The following is a 23,752-nucleotide window of genomic DNA, read 5'->3' on the forward strand; positions in this document are numbered from 1 at the left end:
AAGGTAAGGGTAGCACCACCAGTGGCAGGACTACATTTCTGTTCCCATTAGGTTCTGAGCATTTTCACTGAGTGCCCTTTACAAAAAAACTTACAGTTCTGAAAGTTTGCTTAACTAAGTACTTAATTACTTTCCACAGGATTTATTTTCCTCCTTCAAAGACCTCTGCCTTCTGACAGGGGCTCAGTACCCTCTGGCATGGTGCCACCTTCTCCTCAGGGGTGTCCGCCTGCCTCTGCAAACTGCAGGTATCTCTGGCACCCATGTGGTGCAGGGCCACAGCCCCTGGCAGTTGGTCAGACAGATTCTGCTTTTCTGATCCCTGATCAGTAGCTGGCTTTCTTCACTTTAGCTGAAACGCTTTTCTCTTTTTCATTGAAAAAGTGACCCTTCCCTCTGTTCAGTGGAAGCAGGATGTTGTGTGGCCATAAATGTGCATTCGTCCATGGGAGCAACAGAGTGATTATGTAACTGTGTAAAGGAAGTGTCCCACCCAAAATTCACTGTCTGCGCTACTGAAGGCTACATCTTATCCAGCAGATACTCTCCCTTTCTTTCCATCAGCTACAAATGTGTTTTCCATAAATGAACTACTGTCTACTCAAGAAATATTAGGGTCGAGCTTTGATTAACTTTTCTGTGCCCTTTTTTTTTGTTTTAAGTAAATATTGCAGGCCTAAAAATACTAAACCCTCCACACATTGTGTCTTTTAATTGCTTATGCTAATCTTTACACTCTTAATTTTAAGAACTTGAAGAATTTGAAGTTTTCTTTCCTAAAGCTTCTCATAAAAGCCTTTCTCCAGCCATTTTACTATTTTAGCTGAAAAATTTGATTACAGCATATGACAGTGTATTGATTACACATTATAAGGTTTAAAACTACCTTTATAAAACATTGCAGTTTCATTTGGGGAGGTGTCAGTATATTTTAATTGTTGAATGTATTCTAAATTACTTTGTTAAGTATCAAGAATGCTCAGAGGATAAAATACATGAGAAGACAGTAACAAACCAGTGGATAGACTACTGCTTTGAGCATTGTATAATCATTCACACTTGCGCAAAGCAAGTGTGGGTGCTATTAAAACACTGACAGTATCTTTGAAGTGTTTAATGAAAGGTTTAATTTATACTGTGAAATAAACACATGCTGGAGAATATCCTCAGAATCAGCTCAACCTCACACTGGCAAAACAAGGTCAGATCAAAGACTGTTCTTCCTGCATTGTCAAGATCTTTTAAACACCTCCCCTTCATTGAATTAACCTTGCAACATGCAGTTTTACATCTAAATTCATCTAAAATATAGTTGTGAGATGAAATATTACTTTTCTTATGCTTGTACTTCAAAATCTATGCTTATGCAGTATTTTTACAACTTTGAAAGCCATTTTAATTTTAATGAATAAATTCAGCTTTTTCCTCCAATAATTTAATTTGTTGTATGTTTTTAGAGCTTTCTTTTGTTTTTTTTGGTTTTTTGTTTGTAGTTTAAAAGATCTTATCCAAAGTGAAGATGTGAAACCCAAGCTGCAGTACATCATGACTAACCCTTCCTTTTCTATGGTAACATGCCAAAGTGAAGACAGTGGAATAACCTGGGAAACCAGCTCGAGCAGATGTTCTACTCCCTGGACCTCAGAAACAAGTACAACTTCTGATCTTTACAGTATGGAAAGTTCACCAGTAGGTTCTCCTCCAGGAAAAGTTATCTTTATTATGGATGAAGGCAAGATTGTTCGGAAAAGGACACGCAAATCTTCAAATAAGATGCCAATGGCTACAAGACCCAAGGGAGGCCAGTGCAATAAAAAACGTGACTCTTCTGGAATGCAAAGGCAAGAACCAAGAACTGTTCTAGGAGATGTGCAAGCCTCCACATTGAATGTAGAGCAGGTGAAAACACAAGACACAGATGAAGAAATGTTGGACAACAAAGAGGATCAAGAGAATATCGCAGAAGAGCCCGTAAAACGTGCTCCAATAAGATCAATATTTAGGGAGAGCAGACTGAGAAAAGTTGGTCCAATTCTTGGAGGACCAGTACAAGCTAGAATCCAACTGTTCAACTCAATTTTTGGAGGGACTGGGCCAGCCCCTGAAACATTGGAGAAAAACAGAATCCGGAGAAGTAGCTCAGCTTCAGGAGATTCTGAAAAGTTCCTTGAAACATCAGTAAAAGAAAGATTGCAGAAGTTTGGTTCACTCTCCACATATCCAAAACATTTCCAGGGAGCAAGAAGTAAAATTCTTGAAACACCTTCAGAGAGAAGGAGGAGACAAAGAGAGCAACTCACAGAACAAGCAAATCAAAGCTTTTCTTCACCAACATCACCTCTTGAAAAACAGCTTACTAAGAAGAATGATGTTTCATCTGAAAATATTGAACCTTATAAAATGAAAGAATCAACTCTTCAACATGAAGAAAGAAAAGAGAGGAAACCTCTTTTAGAGACTCCAAATCAGGTTTCAGAACATGTACTGAAGAATGAAGAAGAAGCCAGGGAGCAGCAAAGTCATTCAGCCACAGCCAGAACATCAATAACAGAGTCAACAACCTCCACACCATTCAAGTCTGACAAAAAAGAAGTGCTGCTTCCCTCAGCCGAAAATGCAAAAAAGAAGCCAGACCAATCCCTGCTGCCAGCATCAGATCATCTAGATGAAGTGAAGAATCAGGAAGTTCAGCCTAATTCTGCACCACAGTCTGTTTCAGCAGATTTTGTTAGTGAATTAGATAGACCAAGTTCCCAGCGTATTTTGCCTGTAGAATCTATGTCAGAACATCCTGAGAAGGAAATAGAGAAGTCTTACTTACCTGATGTTCCATTAGCTAAATCCAAATATCCCACTTCAACTGAAACAAGACAGGAAGATGTTATTCCTCAGTCATCAGAAGCTGCACATCAGAAGTCTGAGTCTGAACATGTGCTTTTACCACATTCTGGAAATGAAATAGAAAAGCAAGAAACTGAGTGTCCATCATCAACTGCACTGTCAGAGTCAGCAACTTCAAGTGTAATGTATTCAGCTGAAAGAGAAGAGGGTAAAAAGACCCCATCTTCAGGAACTCAAAATGTTCATTTGGAGAACCAAACAAAGTCTGAACAAGACTTTTCAGTTCAGAAAACAAAGAAGCAAGGAATTAAATTCAAACCACCAATTCCTGAAAATATAGATTCTAAATATTTTGGCATTTCATATCCTGTTCATACAGAAACAGAAGAAACACAGAAAACTTCAGCTACAAATAAAGCAGTAGATTTTGATCACTCTGATTTTTCCACTGAAGAAAACAAACAAGCTGAAGGTGGGCAAAGGGAGATGGAGCATCCAGACCTCTCATATTCCACCGAAGAAACTGGAGAATCAGAGACAACACAGATGGAGGCAGAGCATCTGGATTTCTCTTCTCCCAAGGAAGAAACAGAGGAATTGAAGGGTGAACAGATGGAGATGGAGCATCCAGATTTCTCTTTTTCCAGGGAAGAAATAGAGGAACCAGGAAGTGCACAGCTAGAGACAGAACTTCCAGATTTCTCATATTCTAAGGAAGAAACAGAGGGATCAGAGAGTGCAATACCAGATACAGACTACCCAGAACTGCTTTTTTCCACAAAAGAAAGAGAAAAATCAGGGAGATCCCAACTGGAGACAGAACAACCAGAATTTTCTTCCAAGGAAGAAACAATAGAAGCGGAGAGTGCACAGCTGGAGATGGAGCATCCAGACTTTTCTTTTTCCAGGGAAGAAATGGAAGAATCAGACAACACACAGCTGGAGGCAGAGGTCTCCAGCTATGATAGATCTGAGGATCTATCATATTCCAGAGAAAAAATGGTGGAATCAGAGAGTGCACAGCTGGAGATGGGTCATCCAGACTCTTCTTTCACCCAGGAAGTAGTCAAGGAAATGCAAAGTGCACAGCTGGAAAATGAACATCAAGTTTTGCTTTCCAGGGAAGAAACAGAAAACCATGCATTCAGTCCTTTTGAACAGGAACAGTCTTATTCCCCTGAAAAAGAAAAACAAGAAGAAAAAGAAGAGCTTGCACAGGTACATTCAGATTTACCATGTTTGATAGAGGAAGCAGAGAAAGAAAACACTGCAGAACTCCAGTTGGTACATCCAGATAGATTTGATTCCACTGGAAGGGCTGAGATACAACAAACTGGGTATCTGGAAACAGCATTTTCAGATTTATCGCATCTCATTAATAAAACAAAGGAGAAAGAACTGTCACAAACTGACAAAGGAAAACAGCCACAGCCTGTACAGCAGGAGTCACAGTCTGAAGGTAAGCTGGATTCCTCTGCCATGGCAATGCAAGGAGAAACTAATCAACTACAGTCAGAGCTTCCAGTTTGGCCACATTCTACCCAAAAAGAACAGGAAAATAAAACTTCACAGCTGAAGGTGAAACAGCCAGAGACAACATATTCTGCTGGCAAAACAGAACATCAAAAATTGCAACCAAAGCTGGAACAAACTGATCCACTGTATTCCCAGGGAGAGACGGTACAAGAAGCTGTACAGAGAAACTTAGAAGGTCCAGAGCCATCATGTTTCATTAGTGAAACAGAGCAGCATGAAAATAGACAAGTAGTTTCAGAAAAGAGGGATTTCTCATTTACCACTGAAGAAGCGACACAAGAAGGAGTTGAGGCCGGAACTTTGTGGTCACAACTGACTGACAGAGCAAAGCCCTGGGAAACAGCACAAATGGAGCAGGAGCAGTCTTTTCCTTCCTGTTCCACTGCTGGTACTCAGCAACAGGAAACACCATCACTCAATGTGCCCCAGCCAGATGTTTCACAGTCCTTTGGCAGGATGGAACAAGATACAGTACAAAGAGAGGTGAGACAGCAGGAAACAGATCAACAAGAAGCTGTGGAAATGGAAACAGAGTATTCAGGTATTTCAGAAAGCCTGGGTAAAGAAGAGCCACAGGTCACAGACCAAAATAATTTGGCACAGCAAGAAATAGCTCAACCAGGGTTAGTGCATCCATCTTTGCCATATTCATTCAGTAAACAAATGCAAGAAGAAATGCAAACAGAACTAGCATATCCAGAAAAAACATTTTATGTTAGTACAGAAAAAGAGAAGGAAATTGTGCAGCACAAATCAGAGCAACAAGAAATAGTACATCAAGAGCTGGAGCAAACATTTTTGCCTCCTTCCAGTGAAAAAGAAGTTCCACTGGAAATGGAAATAACTTCAGAATATCCAGATTTGCCATATTCCTCTCATGAGCAAGAAAAATTATTGAAAAAACCAACCGCACCATTCCGTTTGAAGCAACAAGAAACTGAGCCAGTAATGGTGGAACATCCAGATGTTTCATGGGACAGTGGTGAATCAAAGCAAGTTGATATTGTGGAGCAGGAGTCAAGACATCCAGAGCTCTCATTCACCATGGGAGAAACTCAGCAAAAATCAGAACATTTGGATTCACAAGGAAGCCTGAGTGAAGCAGCACAAAATGAAAATATGGAAATAGAATCTCAATACCCAAATCAGTCATGCTCACAACTGGATTCAAAATATTCAGATTCATCCTTTTCCTTTGGTAAAGGCAAAGAACAATCAACTCAAAAGTTTAAGTCTAAACACCAAGAATTGCCTAAAGTAGGTAAAAAAAGAACTTCACCAGCAACTGCACAAATAGAGTCAAAACATACAGAAATTGCACCATGGGAGATGAAGCATCCTGATTTGTCACATTCCGCTGGTGAGACAAACCAGGAAGAAGTAGCACCATTGGATCAAAAACACAGAAAACTTTCTTTTGGCAGATTAAAGCAGCAGAAAGCCACAGAGCAGGAGTTAGAGCAAGAAAAGTTAACACATTCTCCCAATAAAAGGGACACTTCAGAACGTGCCCAGGAGATCTTGGAAGAACCAAATTTATCATTTTCCATTGAGTGGCCAGATGATGAAAGGATACCACCAGAGGTGGAGCATACTGATGCAATATCTCCTCTGGACATCACAGAGGTACAACAAAAAGTACAAGAAACAGAGCAAACTTATCCCTTTGGACAAACAGAACAGAAAGCAGCTCAGCCAGAAGTGGAAATTTCACATTTGTCACGTTCTGTGGGTACAGCGGAGGAAACAGAAATGGCAGAACCAGGGCAGGGACATTCTAATTTGCCTTACTCTGTTTTCAAAGTAGGAGGGCTGCAAACATCACAACTGAAACCTGAACACCCTGGGCTAGCACATTCCCTCAACAAAGTGCAGGAAACAATCCAGCTGGGATTGGAGAAGCCAGGTGCATTGTATGGTCATGACAAAATGGAGCAAATCCCACCTGCACAGCTGGAGCCAGGCCATGCAAGCTTGGCACCCCTGACCAGGGAAGTGGGGCAACGAGGGACAGAGCACACAGCTGTGGAATGCTCTAAAGAGGAACAGGCTGTCTGCAGAGCAGAGCATTCACAAGCTGCAAAGGAGAAGCACAGAGTTCCAGATGCACCATCCCCAAGCGGAAAAATGGAGCAAGGAGAAATGTTAAAAGCAGAGCCAAAGCATCCTGATTCACTGCATTCCATTGATAAAGGAAAGCCACAAAGAACTACACAACCAGTGTTAGAAAAAACAGATCTGTCATCTGGCACAACAGAGCAAGAACAAACTGCTGGAGAGGAGAAGCAAGGCTTCTCGCATTCTTTCAAAAAAGAGGCACAAGGCAAGAAAGCATGGATAGAATTGGGACATTTAGAATTATGTCATTCTCTCAGTGAGGCAGAACAAGAAACTTTAAACGCAAAATCACACCATTCAGATTTATCTGCTGGCACATTAGAACACCATGAAATCATACAGTCAGAGGCAGAAACAATGGATTTATCATGTTCAATTGGTGAAACACAGCAAATTCAAATTACTGATGAGGATTTTGAGTGCCTGGATTTATTTCATTCCACTGGCACAGTACAGCAAGAAAAGATTCAACCAGAGCAAGAAAAGACAAATGAGTTTTCATCATCTCTCAAAAAAGCAGAGGAATGGAAAGATGCAGGAATGCAAGCAGAACACCCTGAGCTACAGTGCTCTATGGAGAATACAGAAGGAATGCAAAATTCCCAAGCAAACTCAGAATATGCAGATTTGTCATTCTCTGTTGGCACAGCAGAACCTCATAAAACAACTCAGCCAGAGCTGAAAGAACAGAGTTTGTTGCATTCATCTGTCAAAACAGAGCCATCATGGGCTGCTCTACCTGAGTCTGAACATGCAAGTGTCATGGATGCCACGGGCAAAGTACTGCACACGGATTTGTCCTCTTCTGTTAGTGAAGAAAAACAAAGTGCACAGCTTGACGTCAAACAGGAGAGAAGAAGCTATACATTACACCCAGAGGAAATAGTGCAACTAAAATTGGAGCAACCAGTGTTTTCAAGTCCTCATGGCATGGAAGAGCAACCAAATACATCTACAGCAGAAGGGGAGTTCCCAGACTTCTTGCATTCCTCTGGCAAAACAGAAAAACAGGATGCTGCACAAGCAGGGTTCACTCCTTCTGATATTTCGTATTCCACAGGAAAATCAGAACAGTTGCAACCAGAAAAACTGAATTCAAAACATCCAGATTTGTCATACTCTCTTGGCAAAGCAGAGACTAATGTAATAAAGCCACTAGATTTATCATATTCCTGTAGCAAGGCAGATCAGACTGCCCAGCTGGAGCATCCAGAGAAACCATATTTCACTGGTGAAACAAAATGGAGGGATGAGGTCCAACCAGAACAGCCACATGTTAGTTTGCAGTCCCCTGGTGTTGAAACAGAGCAGCCAGAAACACCTTCTGTAGCACATACCTTTGTCAGGACTGAGGAGCAGGGAACTACGCAACCAGATTTCAAACAATCAGATTTATTAAGTCCTACTTACAAAGCAGAAAAGCGTGAAATGGCCCCACTGAGAGCAGGATATTCACAGAAGCAAGACACTGGTGCTCCTTCATCTCGAAGTGCTCAGCTGGAAACCGAACAACAAAATTTATCATTTTCCACTGAGGAAGCACACAGCCACAAAATTCAACCATATTCATCTCTTACTGAACAAACAATGCCTGTACCTTTGGGTGCTTCACACGGTGTCTCTGAAACAAGCCCTGAAGGAAGTCCAAAGTCTTCACCTGTAACTGGAGGCTCACCCCCCAAACATTTAGAAATATCTTATTCCAGCTGTAAAACAGAACACTTAGAAACTGCTCTGCCTGAGCCAGGGTCCTCTTTTGCAAGAAAAGAAGTAGAGAATACAGAAAGTCTTCTACACTTGCCTGTAGCTGCAAAGTCAGAGGGTGAATATGAAATTTTACCTGAAGCTGAGAGAGAACAGACTCCACATTACTTTCATACAGCTATGCAATTAGAATCTGAACAACTAAATTTATCATATTCTACAGATAAAACAGAAAGTCTAGAAAGTCAGGATTACCTGACTGTACCTTCAAAACTGCAGTCTGAACCTTCAGTTCCATTTTATTCAGCTGATGAAACATGCCAGCAAGAAGTTCCACCTTACTCAAAACCAGTTTCTGAATATATGATTCCCACACAGTCCCTTGCTAAACAAGAAAATAAAAAAATGCAGCCATTTATTACCCAGCCCATACAATCAGAGTGTGAACATGTAATTCCACCACACAATGAACAACAATTGCAAAAAATTCAACTCAGTTCACCTGAAACAGCAAGCTTAAAGACAGCACACTTGGAGAGTAGGTCTCAAGTGCAAGACCAAGACAAGCCCGAATCTTCTTTGTTGGATACAATGTATTTGTCTCCAGACCAGCTCAGAAGTTCACCCAAATTCACTACTGAGCAACATGAGCAAGAAATGCAACCTGAGGTACACACAGTGCCAAGGGCAATGACCACAGAGTCAAAGGTGACTGGTGTAGCAGACCAGCAAGCAGTGTCATCAGAGTCATTTATACCTTTTCATAAATTACCTGGAAAGTCAGAACTTGAAAAGCCAGTATCAGTGGCTATCACTGATGATGAAGAGAAACAAAATATTCCATCATCTTTATCTGATGTAGCAGACATGCTTGGAAAGCAATCTAACAAATTTTCAGGCATTTATACTGAAGGAGAGCATAAACGTGAAATGCAACAAGGTTTTGAAGACCAAAAGCATACAACCTTGGAGCATCTGGGAGTTGTTCCGTCAGACCTTGTTCAAGAAACTGTGACACACAAAACACAGCATTATTCTGGTGAATTTGGTAGCCTCTCCTCAGCAGAGATTACGCCCCTTAGCTCAAGTTCTGAAGAAAAGCAGAACCCAGATATTCCATCTTTTGGGCTGGCAGAAGAGGTGAAAGCTTGCTCAATTAGTCCAATAGGGGCTGCAGAAGTAGACACGCAAGGAATTCAGCCTACTCCAAATGAAGCTTCCAATTTTGGATCAAAGCAATTGCCAGCTGGAAGTTGCACAGAATTCACAGTTCATGGGACTACAGAGACTAAGGGACATACATTTAGAGTTTCTGAATCAGTGTCAAATAAATTTTCTCACAGGAAGTCCTCAGACACTAGTCCCAAAACACAGAGGTACGATTTACCATCTCTGGTAGGAGATAATCAAGGTCCACATAAACTTCTGGAGCATGAAACTAGTACTTTAAACCCTACAAAAACTGAAGCAATGCAACATCTGGAGGCAGGCAAAATGTCTGAAGTGTCTGAACATTACCTGAGAGGAGAAGAGGAAGAAATGGTACATGCAAGTGCTGTAGAAGACAGCCAGCATGGTCTGGAGACTACTGAACAAAAAGATCTATTTAATATCATTTCAGAAGGTTATGAAATACTCAATATTCATGCACCTACACGTATTTCTTCTGTTGATCAAGAAGAAAGTAAACACATGCCTGATAAATTAGAATACTTGGAAACAAATCCTTCATTTAGAAGAAAATCAGTCGAGGATGGCCAGAGAGCCCTAACTTCTCGAAGAATCACAGAAATTTCAGAAAGCTCTCTATTGGGAAACACTGCAAGCCATGAACTAACAGAATTGGTCAAAAAGGATGATGAAGAGCAAACTGAAGAAACTCAAGAAGAAAATCTCCTGTTGCCAGAAAACAATAATTGTGCAAAGTTGGATCCTAATAATGGTACTGCTGATATGGATTATTTTGAAAAATATACATTGATTGATGACAAATCCTCAATTAAGCCACAATTTGAAAGACGAATTTCATTGTCTCCTGTGACAGAAGACCCCAATGAATCTATGGAAGAAGCCAAACCTTTTAAAGAGAGTACTGAGGTAGATACTTTGGAACAGTTTTCCTTACTTGAGGACCTGGATGAAGTCTTTTACGGTACCATAAAAGGAGAAGGCAAAATGCAATCCTACGCAGATGCCTCAAAACCTTTACCACTGCAGAAATCAATTGATTCTAGCAATAAAAGCATTACAAATGTAGAAGATGAATGCAAGTCACCAGGAACCCCGCTGTTTGATTCAGAAGAAGGAGTGCTAGAACGATCTCTCTTGTTCCCTACCACTGTTGCTGCTGTTAATCCAGAGCTTTTAGAGGAGCCACCTGCTCTATCATTTTTATACAAGGACCTCTATGCAGAAGCAGTAGGAGAAAAGACAAAGGATGAGACTCCCTCCGATGAAGAAAGTGGTAATTCTAATGCTTCTTTCCCTAGCAGAAATTCAGACACAGATGATGGAACTGGAATTTATTTTGAAAAATACATTCTTAAAGATGAAATTCCAAGTAAAGCCATTGGGCCTCAGAAAGATCAGATACCAGAAGATGAGTCTTTTAGGGGAGGAATTTTGGTTTGGAGTTCAGAGAATAACCAGGAGGAGGGATCTGGTGATGTTCAATATGTCAGAACTGAGGTTCTGTCAGAAAGAGTTGTTATGGAGAGAGACAAATTCCAGGTTGACAGCAACATTCAAGCAACAATTTGCAAGCCAACGCATGCCATTCCTTTTGGAAGCAAAACAGTTCTTTCAGGTGCAGGAACTGATACCACTGAACAAAGAGAAGAAGAAAATGTACCAGTAGAAAGAACTGAAGAGTTGCCAGAGCAGCCAATTCAACAAAGATACAGTCATCAAGTGGAGTATCACGGAGCTGCATATCAAGAAGCTAGTACTGAGCAGGAAGAACGGCAAGATATAACAGCATTTCGTCAGATGGAAAAGTATGTTCCATATGTCAGGGCTCCCACTGAAGACAGTGTAGATGATCAGTTTACTCAGGAACATCTGTCCTATGTTCCTACCATTCAGCAAACAGAAAATCCAGACTTGCAAAGAGAGGAGCAGCACGGTGATGTTTATGAAGATTTTGCTGAGTCAATGGACTATGATGTGATTACACAAGAAGAGCTTTTGCAAGATGAAATATCATCTCAATTTACACACGAGGAGCTATTATTTGAAGACAGGGATTCCTTTGATCATGCTGCTGATAGTTATGAATTTGTTAATGAGCCAGAACAAAGAACTCCTGTTGAGCTTGAAGATTCAGGCTTTGTGGTGATGTATCCTGAAAAATCAGCAACAAACATTCCTCAAGTTGAGAGCCCACAGAGAGAACTGAAAAAAGCACAAGTAGACACTTATTGTTACCACTGCAAATGCCCAATATCTGCTATTGATAAGCTTTTTGGAGAGCATAAAGACCATGAAGTCACAACACTAGATGATGCTGCAACCAAGATGAAGGTAAGTACTAATTTGGGCAAAAAAAGAAGCTACTAAGGCTAATTTCTCCAGTTCTCTTGCATTGTCAAGAGGAGAGGCTTCCAAGAGTAGTCCAGAAGCTAAGATGCAGTATCTATTAAATAAAAACTATTCCTACACACCTGCTGTAGATCTTGAAGGGAGACCATCTTATTAAGGTATTCTCTGGAGTCCTAGACTTGCTAAGCTGGTATTTTTATTTACTCATAAGTTTGAATGGCCTTGTTTATATGTAGTTGTTAGCAGACTTTCCATCTTTCAGTCTTATCTGTATAAGTTTGTTCTGGTTTTGATATGTAGGGGGAGAAATGGGAAGAATGTTGTTTCTATGAAAATACAACTTCAGTAACAGCAGTTCACTTCACTTGACAAGGTACAGAAACCTCCATATGTGGAGACTGGTAACATCATAAAGTGTTCCCTGTCCCACTTACATGCGCTGGTTGCTTGGAGATGTTAGACAAATCACCCTACACAGTTTTGTTGAAGTACCAACTTATTTGCTGTTCCATTCACTTTCATCTGCAAAATGGCCTTAAACTGGAGAGGGAGGTTTCACAACAGCATCTAGTGACAGGACAAGGGGCAATGTCTTTAAACTGAAGGGGGGGAGGTTTATATTACAAATTAGGAAAAAATTCTTCATAGTGAGGGTGATGTGGCAGTGGAACAGGTTGTCCAGTGAAGTTGTGGATGACCCAGCCCTGGAAGTATTCAAGGCTGGGCTGGATGGAGCTCTGAGCAACCTGGTCTAATGGAAGATGTCCCTGCCCATGACAAGGAAATAGGAACTAAATGGCCTTTAAGGTCCCTTCCAACCCAAACCATTCTGTGCCAATAGCATTGTGGTGTCAGCACAGGTAAGAGTTTATAAAGTCCTACTTGCCACTATATCCAAGCTGTTCTCCCCTAATAGATAAAATGTCCTCCATTTCAGTAAGCTAGTCCATTGCAATAAATACCAGTGAAAATGCTTTTTCTGTGGAAGCTATTGTTCATTAAATTACAGTTTTGCTTGTGAAAACAACATGTGTGGGATACGTCACTTCTCCCATATCAGATCTGCTCATGTACAAGTGAACATATCATACAGATGTTTCTTTCTTGATTAGCAGCTATTTACTCTCACCCCAGTAAATGAAAGGTGAGGTCTCTTTTTTGGCACATGTTCATTTGACAGGAATATAGATTTCATGTCATTTTACTGAAATTCCAGAAGGGCTTGTATTGGTGGTATTTAAATTATATTATCTCATATGTAGAAGAGAGAAATCAAAAGTAGGAGTCAATGTAACAGTTTCAATTATCAGTACTTGCAAACCATCTCAGATGTAGAGTTGTTTTTCATACATGGCCTTTTGGGTTTGACTTAGCAGTGATAATAAGGCACAAGTAAGTCAGCAATAAAGTCATAGATCCCAGCCACCCCTCAAATGTACCCGCATTACAGTGAGTCAAGCTGCAAATAAACATCCCATGACATCACTCCCTGGCTGTGGAGCACAGATATGAAGCCAGTATTAAATTTGGCTGCAACACAGGCCTGGTTTCACATGATTTCTAACACTCAGGGCTCAGGTTACTTTGAGACTGCATTTGTATGTCTCTTGTTACTTCTGTATAATTACTGAGAAAACATTAATATAGTAAAATGCTTGTTGTATGATTTTTAATTTTTTAATTTTTCTAAATTATTGTTGCATGAAAACTGTGAGAACAGAGCTTCACGGTGAATTAAATGAGCTAGGGATGGCATTTGTCAGATTTTACAGTTCATCCTGACAAACAGAAATTTGTTTCCAAATCTTGATGATTTCCCTAAATATTTTAAAGGGCGCTTTCAATTGTATTCTCCAATGGCACATTTGTAATTAATGTAAAGTCTTGTGCTTTTCATCTAGCCGTAAAATTTTGCCGCAATAAGAAGCCGTTACAAAGGAAGATACCCTTCCTTTTAGATTTATGCCATCAAATTAAAACTAAGCATTTCTATAAATTATGAATTGTGCCAGAGCAATTGAGCAACTTATTTTCATAAAAGGTCAAGAAACACTAAGAAAAAGTTCTGAGTTGTCTTTGATCTGTGTGCCTTGGACTGCTTTTGTTTCCACATAACTCAACCAGTGATTTTGATGACTTCTTTTATATATATATTTTTTTATATATATATATATATATATATATATATATATATTTATATTTATATTTATATTTATATTTATATTTATATACACACATACACATACATAAACATGTATCTATTTATCTATACATTAATCTATATAGAGACAGATATCTATCTTTTTAATTCTAATTTTAAAAGCCATGACACAGTATAATCTATTACCCTCACAACTACCTTTGTTATCTTCCTTTTTATGGGCTTGTTCCTGTGATCTCTCAAGGACACTCATGAGGCTCTGAGTACCCTCACTCTCTGGCAAAGCTGCTTTGGAATTCTTAACGTTCAACAGCTTGTATGGACAGAGTGCCTTATCGAACTGAGCTCACTTGTTTTGGTTTGGAAACAGTTCTATGACTGTTCCAGTTGCTATTTCTGTGCTTGTCTTTGCAGCCAGAGTGATACTTGAACTTACTTAAAAATTGTTCCAATGGTGGTTCATGGCAAAAGAAAAATATTCACCTAAAATAAATTCTGTGTAAAAAGTTTATAAAATAACCTGCCTAAGTTACTGAAACATTTTAAATTTCAGGATCAGTTAAGTAAATTGCTAACAGCACTGGAAGAAAAGTCAATGAAGATTGAAGAGTTTGTGAGTGATATTGAATTGAGATTTAATTCAGTTGAGGTAAGTCCAGTGTTTTATCACACTATTTTTCTTTTCCTCTGCAGGATTACTTCTAAAATATGCTGCCTATTTGTGCAGCATTATTGCTTCCACTAAAATGGGCTGCTGCTCCAGTCCTCAAATTGACTTCTCTGGAAGTTCACTGGAAGGTGTTAACTTCGGAGGAAGAAAAAGATTGCTTTTTTGCATATTACTGCAGAGTGGAATATGTAACTGTCAAACACTGAAGGAAAAAGTTCCCTTAATTTTGTTTATGCCTATAAAAAGCTCACATGGTGTTTTATTTAGAATCCCATGCAAAGCATTTAAATTAGTTGGACAGTATCTTAAATTCTGATTGCCCAAGTTCTTAAGCCTTGAGAACTGTATTAACTCCAGTTGTAACTATGCATTTTTAGCTATTTTTTGGTCAGACTTCCTATCTCAGTGATGAAATATTAAAGTTTAATTTTAAAGAGTTAAAAAAAATAAAAAGCTGTTGTTGTTACTGATTTATTTCTCTAGACATATTTCTCACAGAGGAGTTTGCCTGCAGAAATAAAATTGTCTTATTGTCAATGTGCCAGAATCAATATGGTGGATGGCTCGTCTATGGGTAATTTAGAATTTCTGTGTATTCATTAAATGTTGTCATTTTATTCTGCAGGAAAACTGTAAAAAAAATGCAGATTTATTGGAAAAGCAGAATGAAGAGATGCTTAAGAAAGTGGTAGCGCAATATGATGAGAAATCAGAGAACTTCGAGGAAGTGAAGAAGATGAAAATGGAGTACCTGTATGAGCAGATGGTAAATTTCCAGCAAAATGTTGATTCAGCAAAGGAAACTTTGGAGACAACAGTAAAAGAAACAGATGAAGTGGATGGATTTGTTTTCCTAAATGTAAGTGGAATTGGCTTTCATGCTGTAGCTTTTATGATATTAGTTAGGAAAAGACTTATGTATCTAGGGTCTCAATGAATTTTATTTTTTTAAGATAGCTAAATCCTGCTAGCTCAGCTATTCCACTCTGAAACTGCTGGATCATTTGGTTTTGATGTGGGAATTCTCAGAGAGAACTGTAGAGAGGATGCACAGGACAAAAATGTGACATGCTAGTAAAATGGTCTTGTTCATTTTTAAAGTTGAAAAGACAGTTTGATAATATATCTAGAATTAATAACTGAAAAGTAAGAGATGTTAGAGTGTTTAGGTATTTTACCATATGAAAAATAAAATGCATATTATGTATAATAATAAACAACAAGAAAGTGATCTTTGAAACAAGAAAATATAATAGAAAAGTAAAATTGTTTCTGGGCTGTAGGGTTTTTTGTCATGTATTATTGTTGGTTTTGGGGTGTTTTTAAAAGCAGATGGACAGTATTTATGCACTCAAATTACTGAGGCTATGATAAATAATTACTGTTGAAAAACAGTGAGGGGCCGTGTTGGTTGCTGACTGGGGTGAAACCATGACAATGAGATAGACTGAGGGCTGTGCATGTGATGTGCGTGGCTCTAATGGTCCTTCCTGGATGTAAAAAACACCTCCAGTGAATCTGCAGGACTGGACCTACTAACTCATACAATCATTAGTCTTAAACTTTGCTCAGAGGATGTTGCTGGTCCTGGGTCCTTCGATACTGTTCTTCTGCTGCAAGACTTGTCCTTAAGTGAGTGACAGAACTTTCTTCTCTCCACAAGACTCCAGTCTCAAAGAGGATGGAGTTTCTGGGATAATAATCTTCCCCCATTATGGAATTAGCATGTGGCCTCGAAGTTGCAGATAAACTATCTTGGAATGCCAGAAATAGAAAGGTCAAATTACTGTCTAAAGACTGATCACTCACACAAAATAAGCCAGCTTTCGAAATACAAGTGTCCAGCCCACATGGACCCCAGCAGCCACAGAAATTATGCCAATATTTGGCTTTCTTCTCTTCTCTGTGCCACACAATGTTGTAGTATCCTGTAACCAAGTGAATGTTGTGGTAGATTTGCTATTTTGGGATTAGATTATTTTCCTGATTTTGTGAGGATCAGTGTTTTGGCAAATATAATTTTGTAATCTGTAATTCTTTTCTGGGAGTGTGCAAATTACTGGATTTCCCTGCTGCCTTCTGTTAGTGATAAAGGATAGGAACTTTTTTGTTCACAGGCCAGGAAACATTATCTGAAGATTCCTGAGGCATGGGACAAACTCTCATTGCATAAGTAAAAATACCACATGGCTTCTAGTAATAAGAAGTTATGAAGTACATTTTAGACAGAATTTGGATTTAACTATTCTTAATGTGCATTCTTAAGTGATTCTTAAGTGATTTCTTTCTCTAGAAGTCCTGGTTTTAGAAAGCACTTGATTATGCTCCATCTTTAAATCTAGATGTTGAATACTGACCCCTCAAGCACTTAAAATGAGATTTATACTCTAATACCCTGCTGAGCCAGAGCTTTGAAATGAAATATTTCTAAGGAAGTAAATTTTATTCTGTTGTGAATGAGCAGCATTCCACACAACCTCAAGTCAACAAAGCTGGGTGTTTTTTGTCTGTGGAGAGTAGAAAGACTGTTAGATGACCATGACTGGCTTTTCAACACTTCGAGGGTTTTGGAAACTGTTAACACATTTCTTTTCCCTTCTCTAGTCATCTAAAGAATTGAATAAAAGGTACATGAAGTATGGGTTAAGTGCGCTGTAGTGAGTACTAGGCCTAGCATGCTGGATGCTTCATTTAGTATTTGTGAGCTTTTGAAAACACACCGCTAGCAATCAGAGCTACCTTTATAAACGTTGCAAATAATGAAATTTAGAAAAGCAGCTTTATAGTTGTTGCTGTAACTGACTGGTTTTGAAGTGTTTTGCACACATTCTGTAATACATTAATTAAACAAATAGCATGTAAAAACATCAGCTCAATTTTAAATCTCTACACAGACATTTTTAAACAGATGCTCCTTGTAGTTTTTGCTATACATACATATACAACAACCATTGTGACCTTGCTTCCATCTTTTAGACATACCACTGATGGTATGTCTTATCAGTCAGATGGTATTACATCTCTTTTTTCACTGGTCTGGTTCTGTAACACTTAGTCTCTGAAAGGTTATAACACAAAGCAACACAGGTAATTTGACTATGTTTCTGAACACAGCTCCAGAAAAATGAGACAAAGTAGATTTCAAAACCTGGCTAGGAGACTACGAGCTGATGTTTTCCTATGGCTTTCCACAATCACTGCCTGATTCACAGCGTGTCACAGGGCTGGTTCCTCATCGTACCTGCATCTGCCTCTACACACCAGTAAATGCATACAATCACAAACAGTTCTCTGCCATGTGGGACTTTCTCAAGGGAGTTATTTTGGTGAGTCCCATGCTTTATGAGAGACATGTTCAACCATAAGCCCATATTCCCCAAAAAAATTCTCTATGGTAAAGGGAAATCATTCAGAGCAGTTGGCTGCAGGCTTCTCCCGTGCAAACCCCCAAAACTGCACTGCCCAGCCCACCACGCCGACTCTCCCCAGAGGGCTTGGGCACTGTGCAGTGTGTATCAAACATTCCCTTGTCAGTGCTGCCTCAGCCATCAAAGGGATATGTGTGCTGACACTGTCTGGGGTATAACACTGACACCGTGGTTTCAGTTTGCAGTCAAATTACAACCCCGGGAGAGCAATCTGAAGAGAATGTGTCAAACACCCCTTCAAGGTTTCTATAAATTTCCAGAATTAGAACTATAAATCTGGACTCACCTGTTGCAAGTCAAACTGTCTGGCCATGTATCTGCATTTAGTTTATTGCATAAGATTAGAGCAGGTAAAATGGGACAAAACAGTGTCCCAAGGCTTTCTGTCCACTTGATCTTTACTTTTTTACTTACACAATGAAGTTTATTCTGCTTGGTGCATGGGCTTGTTTATTACTTTAGTTTGATAATACCAGTCTACATAAAATAGGTTAAGAACAAGTCTATTTAACAATGCATGTTTTTCTTAAAAAAGTATATTTTATATTTGTTGTACTTTGTTAAGATTATGCATAATTAACTACTTCAGTGACTGAAACAAAATGAAGGGGAGAAATATAAAATACAGATGCCTTGAAAAAAAACCTTCCATTTTCTTGAGTTTGCTTCTGTCTCAGGGTTAAAAATGTTTGGGTTTTTTTAATATAATGAACTCAGTAAATACAGGGCAATTAAGTAGAATCTATCTTCCCTCTCACGTTTTTTAGCTTGCCACAAGCAGCTGCTTTGCATTACATCCCTGGAGTCAGCTGCTGTAGTTAGCTCTAAGGTTTGTAACCTCTAAAGGCATTGCTTTAGCAAGCCCAAACCCCTGCGTTCTTGAGAGTCTTGCTGAGAACTTCCACACCTTCACATTCTCATGGGTTAAGTGTAAACAGACCCATGAGCACTCTCATTGTGCTCCTGATTCAAAACTGCAGGATGGTGTAAATGTTCAAAATGAGGGAGACAGCTTCTCCTTGTATGCTGTCCTTAAGTTCCCAGGAAATATTCAAAGCAGTACATGTCACGTGGTCTTTGCTTCTGACCTTTGAAAAATTATACTATGCTGCAAAGGATTTACACGGACAGATATGTGTTTTCTTCCAATTAGGTTACTTTCTGCAATGGATACCACCCTGTCTTTAGAGAAGGTGCCCAGTGCTTTTTCCCTGTTTGAGCACTATGCAGACAGTCCGGGACAAAGCAATCAACACTCCTTACAACACACGGCTGGTAAGAAACTCCAGATATTGTCTTCACAAAAGCTAACATTTTGGCAATACTTTGGAAATTTCAGGAAGATAATAATAGAATCTATATGAGAAGTGTAGATTTGCAAACCATGTAATTAGCAATCACAGTTGAATGTAAAATGAGGTTTAATTGTGCACAAGTGTTTGGCTTATAGTAGGTACAGTAAAATGAGCAAGAGGGAGAAGTGCTAAATTGGGGGATTCTTGCATCATTTTAGACATCTGTGCCTCAGACAAGCTGAAAGTCTTGATCTCTAAATCTCCCAGGGCTAAAGAAGTTGCTTTCCCTTGCATACAGAGATAGAAGAAGCAATCAAAGGGTCTCCTGAGCTCTCTTCATCTGAGGGTGGCAGTCCCAGAATGCTTGATGTTGGAATGAGAGCAGGGGGTTGGTTGATGGCTGAGGTCCCTGGACTTGTCACAAGTGAATGGAGGCACCTGAAAATCCCAAGGGATGTGAAAGGGAAAGTGGTTAACTATAGCTAGAAACAGCCTCTGCCTGGGAGGATAGCAGTAAAAATTGCACATGAAAAAGGGGTTTACTTATCTCTGTCTGATATTTCATGTCCTTTAAAAAACCTGTCTGGGTTTTCTGCTCTGCCTGTATACAGATGTGTATTATCTTGATCTGGATAGCTGTCAACAAAGATCTTATCAGCACCATTTTGCAGATTCATTTTCTTCATAATGGAACCCCACTCCAGGGTTTCTTTTTCAAGAGAACAGTGGTTTAGAGATCTTACATCTCACCGTCATGCTTTGTGCCCTCCCATTAGTCAGCACATGCGCCATTGCCATCATAGTCATTCCCTGGGTTTTGAAGGGAAGCCCCTTTGTCATGTGTTTGGTCCTTGAGCACTGAAACTAGAGCATTAGATTCCCTAGGCTGATTTGTTCATGGCTGGATTTTCAAGACTAATGGGACGCTGGAGAAGTGCCCACCTTGTGCTGACTCTCTGGTGTCTAATAAGGGCTGAGTGCACTTCGTAGCAGTGTCAGTATGGGGAGATTGTCTCTCTCCTCCACACCACTGCTTTTATTAGACTTGGAGGAACTCAAATATATCTGAGATGTTAATGTCCTTGTCAGATGTGTATGAATTTGCCTGTGGCATTTGAAGCTTCTCCAGTGAAGCTGGACAGGCATTTGTGTATGCAGCATTATCTCAGTGTCATTTTTTTAGGAAGTCAGATAAAAAGACCATTTTTGTAACTCACTCTGCCAGTTAACTTGCTGGTGTAAATGTGCTGTGTTTCTTGGCTCAGTTCCTAAACCTCCTCTTGCAGTCCCATGGGTGCAGTCGTTCATTCCTCCTAGGCTGTTGCCTACTGGCAAGGTCATACAGGAGAATGGAGCCACGTACTTCTTTTTCCCACAAGCCTCTCTAGCATTTATTTTCCTAAACTGCTGAAGTCTGCTTTCCGGGTTAGTTTGCATTAGCTACTGGGTTTGCTGGCTCCAGACCAGTTTGCTTTGACAAACTGCAAATGAATAATTGTCCATTAGTAAGAGATCTTTAAAGCGCCTCATCCTTTATGCCTACTTACTGTCTAAAATATCAAATTTTCTGTCTTCACTTTTACTGCAAAGTATTTCAACTGCTATCATGATTTTTAATTTGGTAAGCAGCAGACAAAAAAATTTGTGTGTTTTTTTTTCATTTGTTTGATAGTTTGTTTTTTCAAGGTTACAACCTTTCTGAAGAAAAATAGTTATGTGAATACATGAAACTTGATTTGGAGTTAAATGGAATTGAATGGCCATGAATTTATCACATACTGGGGACCATTTTCAGACACTTGGAATTTTATTTGACTGAAGCCACATGATGAAATGAATCTGAATGTGCCAGGTTTCTTCAATCTATGTATTTTCCTTCCGAAAGAATTGTGTTTTACTGAACAATTTCATAGAACATTATTTTCACCACTTCTGAAATATTTTCCTTCAAAATGCCCTCCATTTCCAAATTTTCCATATCCACTAATGAAAAGCCCTTTTCCCTCAAGTTCTTCCTCCTTTCATGTAATCCATTTCCATTCATAAATGCATTAGCATAATATACCCTTGCAGCATGCTGATGAGCATAATGGAACCCAGGTTCTGCCTGGGAATAGAAAAGTGGGAATAATTAAAAATTTAAAAATTATTATTTCCAAAGCCCACTGCAAGTCCTGGCCTTTTATACTGGAAGGCAAGGACCTTTGCTGATTGTAAAAAAGTTTCAAATCGAGTCACAGAGGAATGTATCTGCTCTCCTTCTTCAAGTACACAATGCCAAGGAAATAAGGAAATATTGTTTCTCATTACACCAGAAAACACATGGATTACTGTGGAGATTACACAGCATGACAGAAAACTTCCTTACACCACAGGACTTCAATGAAAACTGAACTGATGAGAACATATGCCGCTTTTCTGTTGAAAAATATCAGTTAGTCAAACTCATATTGCAAATACCTCATTTTTTTATTAAAATTCACTTAAAAGGGACCACTTAAAAGAGGATAATGCATAAATGTTCTGTTTCTGAAGAGAATAGTTCAGCTTCCTGTTTTGAAATTGCTTCCTATTAAATTTTTTCATATTATGCAAAAGGAAATTAGAAATCAAATGTTTCTCAGTATTGCTGAACTGAATTTTGATCTATGATTTTTTTTTTCAGAAGTTTCATTCAGTAAACTAGCTTCTGTTCAGATTTGGCATAATAATAGATCTTGCAACTCTGGGGTTTCTGTGATCAAAAATACTGGTTTCTAGGCAACTTCATGGGGAAAAAAATGGTTTCCCCATCATGTCCACTGAAAGGAAGTATTTTCCTAAAGATGATACATTTCCTAATTGCCAACTCTAGATGCAGTCAAAAGACAAAATGAGGATTGTTTTTAGCAATAAGAAGGATAATTTTTTTTTCAATGGGTAGCAGATGTAATGCTACTGTACTGGTGGCTCTCTGTATAAATCATAAGGAAACAGCCCAGCATCTGCATTTGCCTTGTTCATGCCACAGGGGATTATCATCATTACTGTGGAGATAACTGAAAAGAAAACTGAAGCTTTCTGCTGAGATTCTAAGAGAATTCATGAAATATGGAAATTTACTGGGTGAAGAAATAGAACCATGTATTTTCGTTCCCTGCAATCATTTTAACAATTATCATCTTTTGGGGCTTTTTGTTTCTTTCTTTGCCCTCCCTCTCTTCTATGACATAATCACAGAGGCAAACAATATCTCATCTGGGGCTGGATCTGTGTCAATCAGGAGACAAAAGTTGGTGTGAAAGCTGGGGAACCTTGGAAATCTTTGAAGCACTTGTGAGGAATGATTCTGGTAGCCCCATGGGGTTCAGGTGCCTTGGCAGAGTTCAGCTTCAACTGCAAACCAAGGATTCTCAGTCCCCCTGGTCTGTGGGGAAATGACCATGGCAGGAAGGAGTGCCAAGCTGTGCATGTGCAGTAGGAGTCCACCCCAGGGCAAAGAGTAGTTAGAGCCTTCTCTGAGAGTGCAGTCAGAGCCTCCTCTGCCTGAAGCACATCCCTGCTGCTGTCACTGGCACTGACACACTGCATGAATCCCCTCCTGCTGTGGCAGGTCCTTTCCGCTGCCCACGTTTCTGGGATCAGTACACACATATCTCTGTGGAGGAGGGTACGAGCACATGCTTTGTGCTGGTTTTGGCTGGTCCCAGTACTAGGACTGCATCTTATTTTGTCCAGACTTGTGAGGCAAATGGGGGACTTCCACTGCTGAGCAGATACTTTTTTCTGTTCCTAGTTTATGAGAATCTGTTGCTCTAAGTCTGCACCAGTATTCTGTATTCTGCTGCACTTGCTCTCTGGAAATATGCAACCTGAGTGAATATAAGCAATTGGGTTGACTCATGAATTTGTAGGTAATTCGGCTGACAACACAGGAGCATGTATAACAATGGGAAACTTTCCTCTCAGTCCCACAGACACCGACTGTCATACCTCAGGAGCCAAACTCAGCCACCAGCACCTCCATTGCTGTCTACTGGGCTGTGAATGATGGGGACACCATTGACTGCTTCCAGGTCTACTGTACAGAGGAGCTGCAAGCCAGCAAAGATGCAGGGGGTGCGTAAGATCTGCCCTTTCAGCCCTGGCTCAGGGTAAGCAGGTGGGAGGATGAGCTGCAGGGGAGTGCCCAGGACATGGGAAGAGCAATGGCTGTGAAGACATAATGCATAAAACTAAAGACAGACAATGGTGGGGGAGATCGTGAGGAAGATGCTGCTTCTTCTCCTCCCCTTTGTCTCCACAAATGCAAGATAATATCATGCTCTGTAAAATCAAGGGCAGTTGTTTTCACCGGTTGAAGTGCTGCCTTCTCATGAAGAGGCCTGACCATCAGAGAGGATGTGTCCATGCTGCCTCACTGTTACTCATGGGGACTGCAGACAGAGCTCCCAAGGGGAGAGCTCCCATTATGCTTTTG

At 39.7% G+C, this 23,752-nt stretch overlaps 1 protein-coding gene across 1 annotated transcript in view; it reads left to right on the top strand.

The window, feature by feature from the left end:
• The window catches only part of CMYA5 (cardiomyopathy associated 5), a 45,420-nt gene that overhangs the window by 6,424 nt on the left and 15,244 nt on the right, over positions 1-23,752 (top strand). Inside the window, exons 2-7 of the mRNA XM_054282157.1 lie at positions 1,494-11,721; positions 14,454-14,549; positions 15,196-15,429; positions 17,175-17,197; positions 19,152-19,273; positions 23,242-23,391. Coding sequence (XP_054138132.1) covers positions 1,494-11,721; positions 14,454-14,549; positions 15,196-15,429; positions 17,175-17,197; positions 19,152-19,273; positions 23,242-23,391 — 10,853 coding nt within the window. The remainder of the gene's footprint in view (positions 1-1,493; positions 11,722-14,453; positions 14,550-15,195; positions 15,430-17,174; positions 17,198-19,151; positions 19,274-23,241; positions 23,392-23,752) is intronic.

This window comes from Melozone crissalis, unplaced genomic scaffold (genome assembly GCF_028551555.1).
Source record: "Melozone crissalis strain CALT ecotype California unplaced genomic scaffold, PUWL_Pcris_2 ptg000005l_1, whole genome shotgun sequence".
Classification (NCBI taxonomy): Eukaryota; Metazoa; Chordata; class Aves; order Passeriformes; family Passerellidae; genus Melozone; species Melozone crissalis.